General features: G+C 39.1%; 1 protein-coding gene across 1 annotated transcript in view; it reads right to left on the bottom strand.

Annotated features, from left to right (window-relative positions):
* LOC126276197 (protein TAPT1 homolog) overlaps positions 1-12,581 on the bottom strand; it is a 148,324-nt gene that overhangs the window by 112,005 nt on the left and 23,738 nt on the right. The window contains exon 3 of the mRNA XM_049977256.1: positions 4,245-4,342. Coding sequence (XP_049833213.1) covers positions 4,245-4,342 — 98 coding nt within the window. The remainder of the gene's footprint in view (positions 1-4,244; positions 4,343-12,581) is intronic.

The following is a 12,581-nucleotide window of genomic DNA, read 5'->3' on the forward strand; positions in this document are numbered from 1 at the left end:
GAATGAAACTATGAATAAAAAGTGAACAAAACAGACTAAAGAAAGAGAATTTGTGGAGGGAAAAAATGAAAATTCAGAAAACTGATTCAAAAAGCTTTGTATGATCCTGTAGGATCCAGTTACACTTAATAAATATACCAAAAGTATCCACCCTGATGAAGGCTGCTTGCAATAATAGCAGAAACACTGGTAATGTTATAATATGCAGTCACACTTCAAGAACGATTTTACTGAAATAGACTCTGTCCATGAAAACCTACACTTTTATATGCACCATAATATCACATCTGAAAAATAAATTACTTAACTGGCAATATTTCTCATGCAGAGTTCTCACATACAATAGATCATCATTCTAATATTCAGAAGTCTGTCACCATCCAGTTGTTTTGGGTTCTGGGAAAACAATAACAGTTCTCTGCCTAAAATTGGTTCTTTTCTTTTAGCACTATTTGAGTTTGCAGCAATAGACAATTGTTTCTATCATAAAGTAGAGGCATTTTCACATAAGGCAACAGAATGATTCACTGACTGAAGGCTTCTCAAGGTTATCTTCCTTTTCCCATCCAACTAAACAATTACAAAATCTGCGGAGCACAGTTTTTGAATTTGTAGCAAATAAACCTTGACTAGCACATTACTGGGCCCTTTTTCATTCATAGCCATATATTCTCATACTTGACAACACTAAAGAGAGAACTGACAAGGTATTTAAAGTGGAAGTAGAAGCAAAATGAAAACTCTTTGGGTTGCCCAGAAAGACTCTCGCAATGCAGCAGATAAGAGCACCTGAAATGACAGAAATAAAATGACATCAAACAGTACTGTTTGGTCTTTAGCTGCTGCCAATGTTAGTTAGCAGCCAACATTATGTTTAGGGTAACTACCGTATTTACCCGATTAGAGAATTAGATTTTTTCCCAAATTCATTATCAAAAAATACACGGTTGTCTTCTAATCGCAGATTAAAATAGTGCTGCTGAGGTTAACATTTTTACATTGTTTACTAGTGTTTATAGGGATCGTCTTTATATTTGTGGATGAAGCTTTGGCTACTGAGGTCACATGCAGATTTATTTTGAAAAATTTGTAAGGGGCAAACGATACTCACTTTCAAACAGGCTCATGATTCGCCCGATGTGACAAAACACTCGATACACTGTCAACATTGTTAGAACTGTCACATGACATTTGACTCATGAAGTGCTAGTGCAAGGGATGCATGAGAATCTATGAACTAATCACCAGAACAATCTATTTCTCTGCTTAAATTCTGATAGTTTTGTGAAACACAGGAGAAAATAGCACTAAATCTGTCATCTTACAAATTCTTGTTGTATGTGAATAGATTTTCAATAAATGTTCTCATACATGTATGGGTATTGTGTACAAACATTACAGTAATCCTGATTTTCAAGTAAAGGTAACATTCAAAAGTGGAAACGTTGTCCCTCAAAAAGCAGTATTTTATTCTGAACCCAGATTGGCATTTTATATGATTACAAGAGACTGTAATGATTTACTTTGTGGGTTGCAAATGAGAAATTTGGATGCTGTTAACAGACGCCACTAGATGGTGGGATGAGTGAAAGTCAAGAGTTGAACCAAATCATGGTTGTAATCTTTTATTTATGTATAAGTTGCTGCTGTTACATATAACTTGCAAACTAGAAGATATTGCAGTTTGTGTCTCACAGTTGCTCAAGTGCAACACTAGGTAAGGTTGGAGGAGAAACAGTGGTATCAACCTAGCTGCGAAGAAGATGAGTGTGGGGAGGGGAGTGGTGAGCAGGCAGCAACTACTGTCTCATTGCCAACTATTGATATCCATACCATTTATTTTGGCCTTTAGGAACATCTACCGTGTTTAAACTGCAGTTTGCCTGAATTCATTTGTAGTTGGAATTGAAATGTCTTCAAAATTGCACAAATACTCAACACTGGTAATTGTTTCTACAGGAGATGGTAAAAGCCTAGACAGAGGCCAATGACATACTTATGTGGTCTGTGCTGCAATGTTGTCAATGCTCACTGGGACACGACTGGAATGAAAGGCGGTGTGTCAGCTGCCAGTCCTATGTAGTCAGTAAAGGGTCAGTGGGCAGATGATATGTTTGGAAGCAAGAGACATAGTAACATTCTCACATCGGCACAGAAGTGAAATACGATACGTATTTGGATAAAAACACCTGTGTTCTCAGGTCCTGCAGTATCCACAAACCTCAGAAATCACAACCTATTTGGAACAAACAGCAAATATGTATGACAACAAAGATATAAATTTCACAGCTCTGCTGTTAGGATGATGATAATGATACCACAGACAACAGGGTTGGTAAGCGAAAAATGTAGAAAATAAAATAGCCAAAAATTAATGTAAATCATTTCTTTTTGTTTATTTTATTTCTCAATGTATTTTCAAACTGCAGATGATCAATAAATTTAGAATAGATATAACATTACCTGTTTAGGCAGATATTTTATGCCAATAAAACAGTTTGTCATTCGATGAGTCAAAACATGTTAAAAGTAAATTTTTCTCAAGAAACTTCAAGAAAAAATGGGGGTCAACTTATACTCAGGTAAATATGGTACATCTATGAAACCAGAAGAAAGAAACAGAGTTAACAATGACTGAAATGTTGAGTTTCATAGACGTCAAAAACATCTTAATTGTTGACACACTGTCTGCATTAAACACTGTGCAACCAGGGAGGTTAGGTTGGTAGCAAACGAAAAACAATACAGGTCAACACATTTCAACATATATCAATTCAGTTACTCCCAAGCAGCTACCTTACAGGCTGAAAGTCCCACGCACATATGCAGTTCTTTAAATGAACCCGCAACTGAGTCCTACAATTCCATATGCAGCATGTATCTTCCAGGGACCTTTCACTTACCTGACAGCTGATGAAGGCACCTAAGCATAACTTACAAGCACCCTGACACACTGCTGTGTTCATGCAGAGGTGCATATTTATTTTATTTTACAAACACATTATTATACACCTACTCTTTCCAAATAAGGCATTGCCAGGATATCAATTTTGTCCAATACCAATACAGCAACCAAAAATTGGTTACTGAGTCAACATCTGAACATCTGTGTACATATATTAAAGCTATTTGAAACTACCACAGGTAAAAGTCACTCATTTGGATACAATCTGCTACAAAATAACATTTGCTAAGTAATTTTTATTTTCACCCTCCAATTTGTATTTATGCCTAGTAATGCCACACTTGAACCTTTGTTTAACAAGCAGAATTTTGCTTGTATTTTTTTTTTTTACTAAGAACAGCATATTTGTTCAATAGGAAGTGATGATAACTTCTGTGTAATGTGCTACAAGAGAGAGAGAGAGAGAGAGAGAGAGAATAAAAGGAGTAAAGATACTCACTGAGTACAGTAATTGAAAAGCACATAGAAATGAAGCTGAATGTGATATTTAGGCTTTCATACTTACAATCAAATCCTGAGAGAAAGATTGTGCGTACACTAATTTTTTTTCAGTGCTAATTGAATATGAAAATATACTGGGTAGGAACAAACTACAATTGTCCTTTCCCATTCCGATCACCAAACAGTGCCAATGTTAAGTAGCTACAGGAATCAAAAGAAGAAGTTTAACAATATAGCTCTGCCTCTGAACTTCTCACATCATCAGAGCTCATGTGCATAAATACAATCTTACCATATACTTGCGACACACACACACACACACACACACACACACACACACACACACACACACTCTCTCTCCAAGTGTGGTTTGTGTATGTGTGTGTGAGGTGGGGGAAGGAAGAGGATGAGGGAGGGGTAGAGGGAGATGGAGGGTGGGAGCAAGGAGTACAGGAGGAGGGTGGGGAGAAAGTGTTCCGCATATGAACATAGATTCAAAGGCTAAGCTAAAATGTTAGTTCTTCTTGGAAACCTATCGGCTACTTAACACTTGTATCGTGTTACCTTAACACACTTTATAGTTGTTTGCCACTGAGATATTTTTCACTGCTACATTAACACTAAAACAAATAATGCATTATTATGATTTTCCATAGTTTTTAATGCAGTTCTGATGCCAGTGTACAAAAGTATAGCTATTACCATGTTTATACAGTTCAAAAAACAGTGAAATTAGACTGCTCATAACAGCTTTTCTATGATGTGAGTGACTCCTGCAAGTTTAGACCTACTCAATACAATTCAAAAGGGAAAAAAAAGAAAAAAAAATTATACGTACCCAAAACATCCTCTGACTGGCCGGCTAATGACAGACCACAATGCCAATATAAATCGTAGTGGAAGAAATGTATACACAAACAAAAATGAATCAGCACACTGCAACAGAAGAAATATTGAACGCACCATCAACAATTAGATAATCAATCCAACAGAAGTTTAATAAAATGAAAGAAATAAATATAACAACAACAAAAGTAAATGTTGCCTGCTGTAACAAAACATAAATGCTGGCAAGTTATCAACCACTTGTTGTTGTTGTGGTCTTCAGTCCTGAGACTGGTTTGATGTAGCTCTCCATGCTATTCTATCCTGTGCAAGCTTCTTCATCTCCCAGTACCCACTGCAACCCACATCCTTCTGAATCTGCTTAGTGTAGTCATCTCTTGGTTTCCCTCTACGATTTTTACCCTCTACGATTTTTACCCTCTACGATTTTTACCCTCTACGATTTTTACCCTCTACGATTTTTACCCTCTACGATTTTTACCCTCTACGCTGCCCTCCAATACTAAATTGGTGATCCCTTGATGCCTCAGAACAGGTCCTACCAACCGATCCCTTCTTCTGGTCAAGTTGTGCCACAAACGTCTCTTCTCCCTAATCCTATTCAATACTTCCTCATTAGTTATGTGATCTACCCATTTAATCTTCAGCATTCTTCTGTAGCACCACATTTCGAAAGCTTCTATTCTCTTCTTGTCCAAACTATTTATCGTCCATGTTTCACTTCCATACATGGCTACACTCCATACAAATACTTTCAGAAATGACTTCCTGACACTTAAATCTATACTCAATGTTAACAAATTTCTCTTCTTCAGAAACGCTTTCCTTGCCATTGACAGTTTACATTTTATATCCTCTCTACTTCGACCATCATCAGTTATTTTGTTCCCCAAATAGCAAAACTCCTTTACTACTTTAAGTGTCTCACTTCCTAATCTAATTCCTTCAGCATCACCCTACTTAATTCGACTACATTCCATTATCCTCGTTTTGCTTTTGTTGGTGTTCATTTTATATCCTCCTTTCAAGACACTATCCATTCCATTCAACTGCTCTTCCAAGTCCTTTGCTGTCTCTGACAGAATTACAATGTCATTGGCAAACCTCAATTTTTTTATTTCTTCTCCATGGATTTCAATAACTACTCTTTTGTTTCCTTGACTGCTTGCTCAATATACAGATTGAATAACATTGGGAAGAGACAACAACCCTGTCTCACTCCCTTCCAAACTACTGCTTCCCTTTCATGTCCCCCGACTCTTATAACTGCCATCTGGTTTCTGTACAAATTGTAAATAGCCTTTCGCTCCCTGTATTTTACCCCTGCCACCTTCAAAATTTGAAAGAGAGTATTCCAGTCAACATTGTCAAAAGCTTTCTCTAAGTCTACAAATGCTAGAAACGTAGGTTTGCCCTTCCTTAATCTAGCTTTCAATATAAGTTGTAGGGTCAGTATTGCCTCACGTGTTCCAACATTTCTACGGAATTCAAACTGATCTTCCCCGAGGTCAGCTTCTACTAGTTTTTCCATTCATCTGTAAAGAATTCGCCTTAGTATTTTGCAGCTGTGACATATTAAACTGATAGTTCGGTATTAAACTGATAGTTCAGTAATTTTCACATCTGTCAACACCTGCTTTCTTTGGGATTGGAATTATTATATTCTTCTTGAGGTCTGAGGGTATTTCGCCTGTCTCACACATCTTGCTCACCAGATGGTAGAGTTTTGTCAGGACTGGCTCTCCCAAGGCCGTCAGTAGTTCCAATGGAATGCTGTCTACTCCGGGGGCCTTGTTTCGACTCAGGTCTTTCAGTGCTCTGTCAAACTCTTCACGCAGTATCGTATCTCCCATTTCATCTTCATCTACATTCTCTTCCAATTCCATAATACTGTCCTCAAGTACATCGCATTTGTATAGACCCTCTATATACTCCTTCCACCTTTCTACTTTCTCTTCTTTGCTTAGAACTGGATTTCCATCTGAGCTCTTGATGTTCATACAAGTGGTTCCCTTATCTCCAAAGGTCTCTTTAATTTTCCTGTAGGCAGTATCTATCTTATCCCTAGTGAGAAAAGCCTCTACATACTTACATTTGTCCTCTAGTCATCCCTGCTTAGCCATTTTGCACTTCCTGTCGATCTCATTTTTGAGACGTTTGTATTCCTTTTTACCTCCTTCATTTACTCCATTTTTATATTTTCTCCTTTCATCAATTAAATTCAATATTTCTTCTGTTAACCAAGGATTTCTACTAGCCCTTGTCTTTTTACCTACTTGATCCTCTGCTGCCATCACTACTTCATCCCTCAAAGCTACCCATTCTTCTTCTACTGTATTTCTTTCCCCCATTCCTGTCAATTGGTCCCTTATGCTCTCCCTGAAACTCTGTACAACCTCTGGTTCTTTTAGTTTATCCATGTCCCATCTCCTTAAATTTCCACCTTTTTGCATTTTCTTCTATTTTAATCTACAGGTCATAACCAATAGACTGTGGTCAGAGTCCACATCTGCCCCTGGAAATGTCTTGCAGTTTAAAACCTGGTTCCTAAATCTCTGTCTTGCCATTATATAATCTATCTGATACCTTTTAGTATCTCCAGAGTTCTTCCATGTATACAACCTTCTTTCATGATTCTTGAACCAATTGTTACCTATGATTAAGTGGTGCTCTGTGCAAAATTCTACCAGGCGGCTTCCTCTTTCATTTCTTTGCCTCAGTCCATATTCACCTACTACGTTTCCTTCTCTCCCTTTTCCTACTACCGAATTCCAATCACCCATGACTATTAAATTTTCATCTCCCTTCACTATCTGAATAATTTCTTTTATTTCATCATACATTTCTTCAATTTCTTCGTCATCTGCAGAGCTAGTTGGCATATAAACTTGTACTACTGTAGTAGGTGTGGGCTTCATATCTATCTTGGCCACAATAATGCTTTCACTATGCTGTTTGTAGTAGCTTACCCGCATTCCTATTTTCCTATTCATTATTAAACCTACTCCTGCATTACCCCTATTTGATTTTGTGTTTATAACCCTGTAGTCACCTGACCAGAAGTCTTGTTCCTCCTGCCACCGAACTTCACTAATTCCCACTATATCTAACTCTAACCTATCCATTTCCCTTTTTAAATTTTCTAACCTACCTGCCCGATTAAGGGATCTGACATTCCACGCTCTGATCCGTAGAACGCCAGTTTTCTTTCTCCTGATAACGACATCCTCTTGAGTAGTCCCCGCCCAGAGATCCGAATGGGGGACTATTTTACCTCCGGAATATTTTACCCAAGAGGACGCCATCATCATTTAATCATACAATAAAGCTGCATGCCCTCGGGAAAAATTAGGGCCATAGTTTCCCCTTGCTTTCAGCCGTTCGCAGTACCAGCACAGCAAGGCCGTTTTGATTATTGTTACAAGGCCAGATCAGTCAATCATCCAGACTGTTGTCCCTGCAACTACTGAAAAGGCTGCTGCGCCTCTTCAGGAACCACACGTTTGTCTGGCCTCTCAACAGATACCCCTCCGTTGTGGTTGCACCTACGGTACAGCTATCTGTATCGTTGAGGCACGCAAGCCTCCCCACCAACGGCAAGGTCCATGGTTGATACTTAAAATTGTTGAAATCACTGGAGTCTAAGTATTGACTGAAGTAAGAGCATGTGGGTGGGTGGGAGATGGGTAGCCGGGATTTGCCGCAAGGCCAGAGCGGCCACCTTGACCAGCAAGTTAGGGGAATGGAAGTTCGGTTTTACCAAGGAACGGTGAAGTGATATTTCATTATAATATAAATACAATAATACCATATACTTGTGGCACTACAATGCATCAGTTGAGACATTGACATTACAAATATAATTAAAGCTATAGACGTTAGTCACAGAAATGAATATTCTTACAAAAATACCCTTAGAACATTAAAAATTGCTTAGCACTTCATGTGATCTTAACAAACAGTATATTGGGTGAAAGCCACACATTTATATGTTTTCATTTATTAAGTTATTGTGTTTTATATCTTTTCAGTTATGTAAGTGTGTTAAATCATTGAATTCCCCACATTTGTGCAACAAATGAACTGGCATCCCCTATGTCTCCACCACCTAACCATATGTCTAGATTATTAATTGAGTTCTAATTTAATTAAAAGTTAATTTAGCAAGTATTAAAAAAACTTGTAATTCAAAAGTGCTAAATTGTTTGTAATATTGGATAGCACCAATAGATAGTGTGTAAAAGGATGCATCTATTGAACAGGCCAACTTTATTGTTTTACATGTATCAACAACTATTTCCTTGTTATTTGTCAAATGCATGTATGCAGAAAATTTATGTTTTAATTAATTGTGCTTAAACTATTGTATACAGAATAATATCTTCAGTCTTAATGGAACTGGAAGAAAAGGAGCTTTTATTTAAGCCACTTATCAAATTTGTAACTTGTTTTTCAAATGGTTGTCCATTTTCTGTAAATTTAATTATACGTATGTTATGGATTTTGATGGCACCAGGTCATTCTGCATCTGGAAGTCAGTCTGTATGGATCAGTCCTAAGGTAACATGCAGGTGAGCCAATAATGAAGTTTCAGGCTGGTGAAAATAATTGAGTTTGGGTGGCAAGCTGCCAAGTGAATACTTTAACATTTGTTTGTACTTATAAAAATTTCTAAGTCACATAGGACTTAGACTCTAAGAGATGGCTGAACTCTAAGAGATGGCTGGAGCTTTAACATATCATGAGCATCCAATGACATGCAGCTTGAACTTGAACTTATTTTGGTTTCATTTTGGAATGAACACTGGATAGATTATGAGAATCGCCTTGAGAATTCACACACATTAATGTAATGATTGGCATAAGAAGAGTTTAAGTGTTACAAGCTGGCGAACATATTGTGTTAATTAACGGAATGGGACTCTTGGTTTCACATACCGGTGACGTTTAGATAGCATTTGGGAACTCTCCTGCCAGTTTAACACATACACACAAACACAAACACAAACACACAAACACACACACACACACACACACACACACACACACACTACATGTCACTGACCACTAGACATACAAGAGACTATCCAAAATTTTCGAGACAGGTGCTGCCATCTGTTGAAATCCTTACCTTTGGACTAATTGTCACCATCACCCTCGAAGTAGTTCCCATCTGCACATGAATACCGGTCCCAGCACTTCTGCCACTGGTCAAACGTTTTTGGAAGTCCTGTTCTTTAAGGGTGTTATTCACCACCAGCGATGCTTCTTGAATCCGTTCTAGAACGTTGAATCGACAGCCTATCAACTTGAGTTTCAGTTTTGGGAATAGCGCGAAGTCGTAAGGTGCCAAATCTGGCGAGTATGACGGGTGGGGTACAACCGCCATGTTATGTTTTGTCAAAAATGTCCTGGTGAGCAAGGACGTGTGACAGGGTGTGTTGTCGTGATGCAGCAGCCAGTTCCCTTGATGACAAATTTCGGGCCGTCGCAAAATGTCCCAGTAGTATGCGGAATTCATTGTTTGGTTGGGTGGGAAGAATTCTTTGTGCACAATTCCCTTTGCATCAAAGAAAACAATGATCATACTCTTCACCTGTCTCGCTTTCTTGGGTTTGGAGAGCCTGGGCTCTTCCACTGGGACGATTGTTGCTTTGTCTCTGGGTCATAACCATAAATCCAGCTCTCGTTGCCGGCGCTAACCCGTGACAAGAATGTTGGATCATCAGATGCGGTCTGACAAAGGTCTGTGCATACTTCAACATGCTGTGCCTTCTGATTGGAGGTCAAGATCCTTGGCACAAATTTTGCGCGGACACGATGCATGCCCAATTCATCAGTCAACATTCGTTGACATGTCTCATAACTAATACCCATTTCATCAGCAAGTTCTTGAATGGTTAGACGTCGATGCACACGAATCAATTGTTGAAGTCTGGCAACAATGACTGGTGTTGTGCGGCTAACAGGCCTTCCAGTGTGATCATCATTTTCAACGTCCTTACGGCTGGCCCTAAACCGAGCATGCCATCCAAACACATGTGTACGGCTCATGCTCTGTCCCCCAAACACTTGTTCCATCATTGCAAGGGTCTCTGTAGCACTTTTCCCAAGATTTGAACAGAATTTGATACACACACACTGTTCTGTTCGCAGATACATCGTAAAATCGCCACACCAAACACAGAGTATTACGAAATCACTGTGGACACACACCTCCTCCCTGCTGAATGCCACTCAGCACACTGACTCATCAGATATGCAGCTCTTGCCTCCAGATGGTAGCAGCAGTCCCGAAAATTTTGGATTCCTCCTCATACTCGTGGCTGCTGCATCTGCTAACAGATTTTCTTGAATTTCCGTTTTCCTGGCATCCTTTCTGGTTTTTTCAACCAGGAGTGGACTGTTATTTGATTTGGGATACTTTCTCTGATGAGTACGTGCATTGATGAAATTATGTGGAATTTATTAGGTCAAAACAGATACAAAATTTCACTGTCATCTACTTCATCCATCACTGAATTGAAAGTAACCCTCTGTCTCTGAGACTTCTTATCATTGTTTGAGTAGTGGTATACCTTATTGGATTAACTTCATTAACCTAGACCAATAGTCTAGTGTTACAAAGCTGTACACGTACATTCGACCTCATTCGCTGAGAGGCATGAACCAAAAAAACCCACAGCCGTCAAATCTCTGGTAACCACTTCCAATTAATGATCTTCCCTTACTGGCTCATCTAAATACTTTGATTTGTTTACATGCCACACACTGTCAGTAACACTCACACTTCTGGTGGTAAGGAGTGGATGAAAGCAGCTCTAATCTTAAGTTACACTAAGCTCATTCTGACCAATACATATTTTTAAATTATGTCTCAAACTCACTAAAATGTAAAATTTGCTGCAACTTTCCCCACTGTAGTGCATCACCCTCTCAGTTACTAATTGCAAATCAAATTCTCCCTAGCGAATCTTCTGTGAATTCCTCCACAATTTACAAATGACTTCCTTAGACGATTTAAGAAAAATTACTGGATGTCCATTTCCATTTTTGGTTAAATGTAGAGAATCTGTAACTTACACTTCTTCCTGCCTCAAGCTTTAATTCTTCCCATACATGCTCTTTGTGTTTCAGTATATACAGGGTGAAGCAAAATTCGTGTACTCGGGCTTTGCAGCACGACTCCTCACATGCCAGTGATAAATAAATGTCCGTCTCAAAATTTCGTCTGGTGAGTACATTCAGCAGCAATAGGACATTAAAGAGTGACAGTCTGGCAACACTGTAACCACATGTATAGTAACTACCTCTGTCGGCACATATTAGTTGTGCTGTATAGTTAGTGCACTGGATAGAGTTTTGTGTTAGCATGCAAGAGATCGATGGTTCGATCCTGGGTTGAGGCATATGTTTTTTATTTGGTAAATGTAGTCCAGCTGTTACGGTATCTGGCATCTTAATTGTCAACAGCGATTGCAGCGGGTCCTCTGAAAAACATATGCCCTTACATACTGCAACTGTAAAAATCATCATCATCATCATCATCATCATCATTATTATTATTATTATTATTATTATTATTATTATTATTATTATTATTATTATTATTATTTTATCACTGGGCTTATAGCGGTGTCGGGATAAACCATGAAGAAAAATATCTGTCAGGGGGGTAATATGCAAAAGGTGGAACAGCGCACAGGACTGAGAGCATGTTTATACTTTATGCACTGTCCACCAGGCAGTGGATATGCTTCTGGCCCTTGGTGCATCTGACAACTGGACTGGTGTTGCCACTTGTGAATATGCTGGTTGATATCCTCGTCGCCGGCATCCAGATAAAAATTTGTTTTGTCATCTGGAGCTGCGCCTTCAGAAGTCAGGTACTCTCCTTCCACCATCGCATGACAGAGGTTGTCCAGACTCACCATACTCCTGCTACTGAGGAAGCTATTCCGGGGGGTCATATGCCAAGAACGTCAACGAAATATCCATAGCGTAGCAAGGCAGCTGCGTTCCATGCAACGCACGGTTGTTAACGTGCTGCACGAGCATGGGCTGCACCCTTACCATTATGGTTTCACGTAACACCTGCATGCTGCAGATCGCCACCGGCGGATGCGACTCTGTGAATGGTTCCAACAACAACAGGAAGCCAACAATGACTTCGTGAACACCGATATATAGTCAGATGAAGCAGCATTCATTCGTGAGTGATCAGTACATACAATGCCCACCACTGTTGTGAGGTTAACCCTCACGTCACCCATGACTGTGGATATCAAGTTCACTTTGGTATCAATGTCTGGCCAGGAATATTGGGCGA

Source organism: Schistocerca gregaria, chromosome 1, assembly GCF_023897955.1.
Source record: "Schistocerca gregaria isolate iqSchGreg1 chromosome 1, iqSchGreg1.2, whole genome shotgun sequence".
In the NCBI taxonomy this organism is placed as follows: Eukaryota; Metazoa; Arthropoda; class Insecta; order Orthoptera; family Acrididae; genus Schistocerca; species Schistocerca gregaria.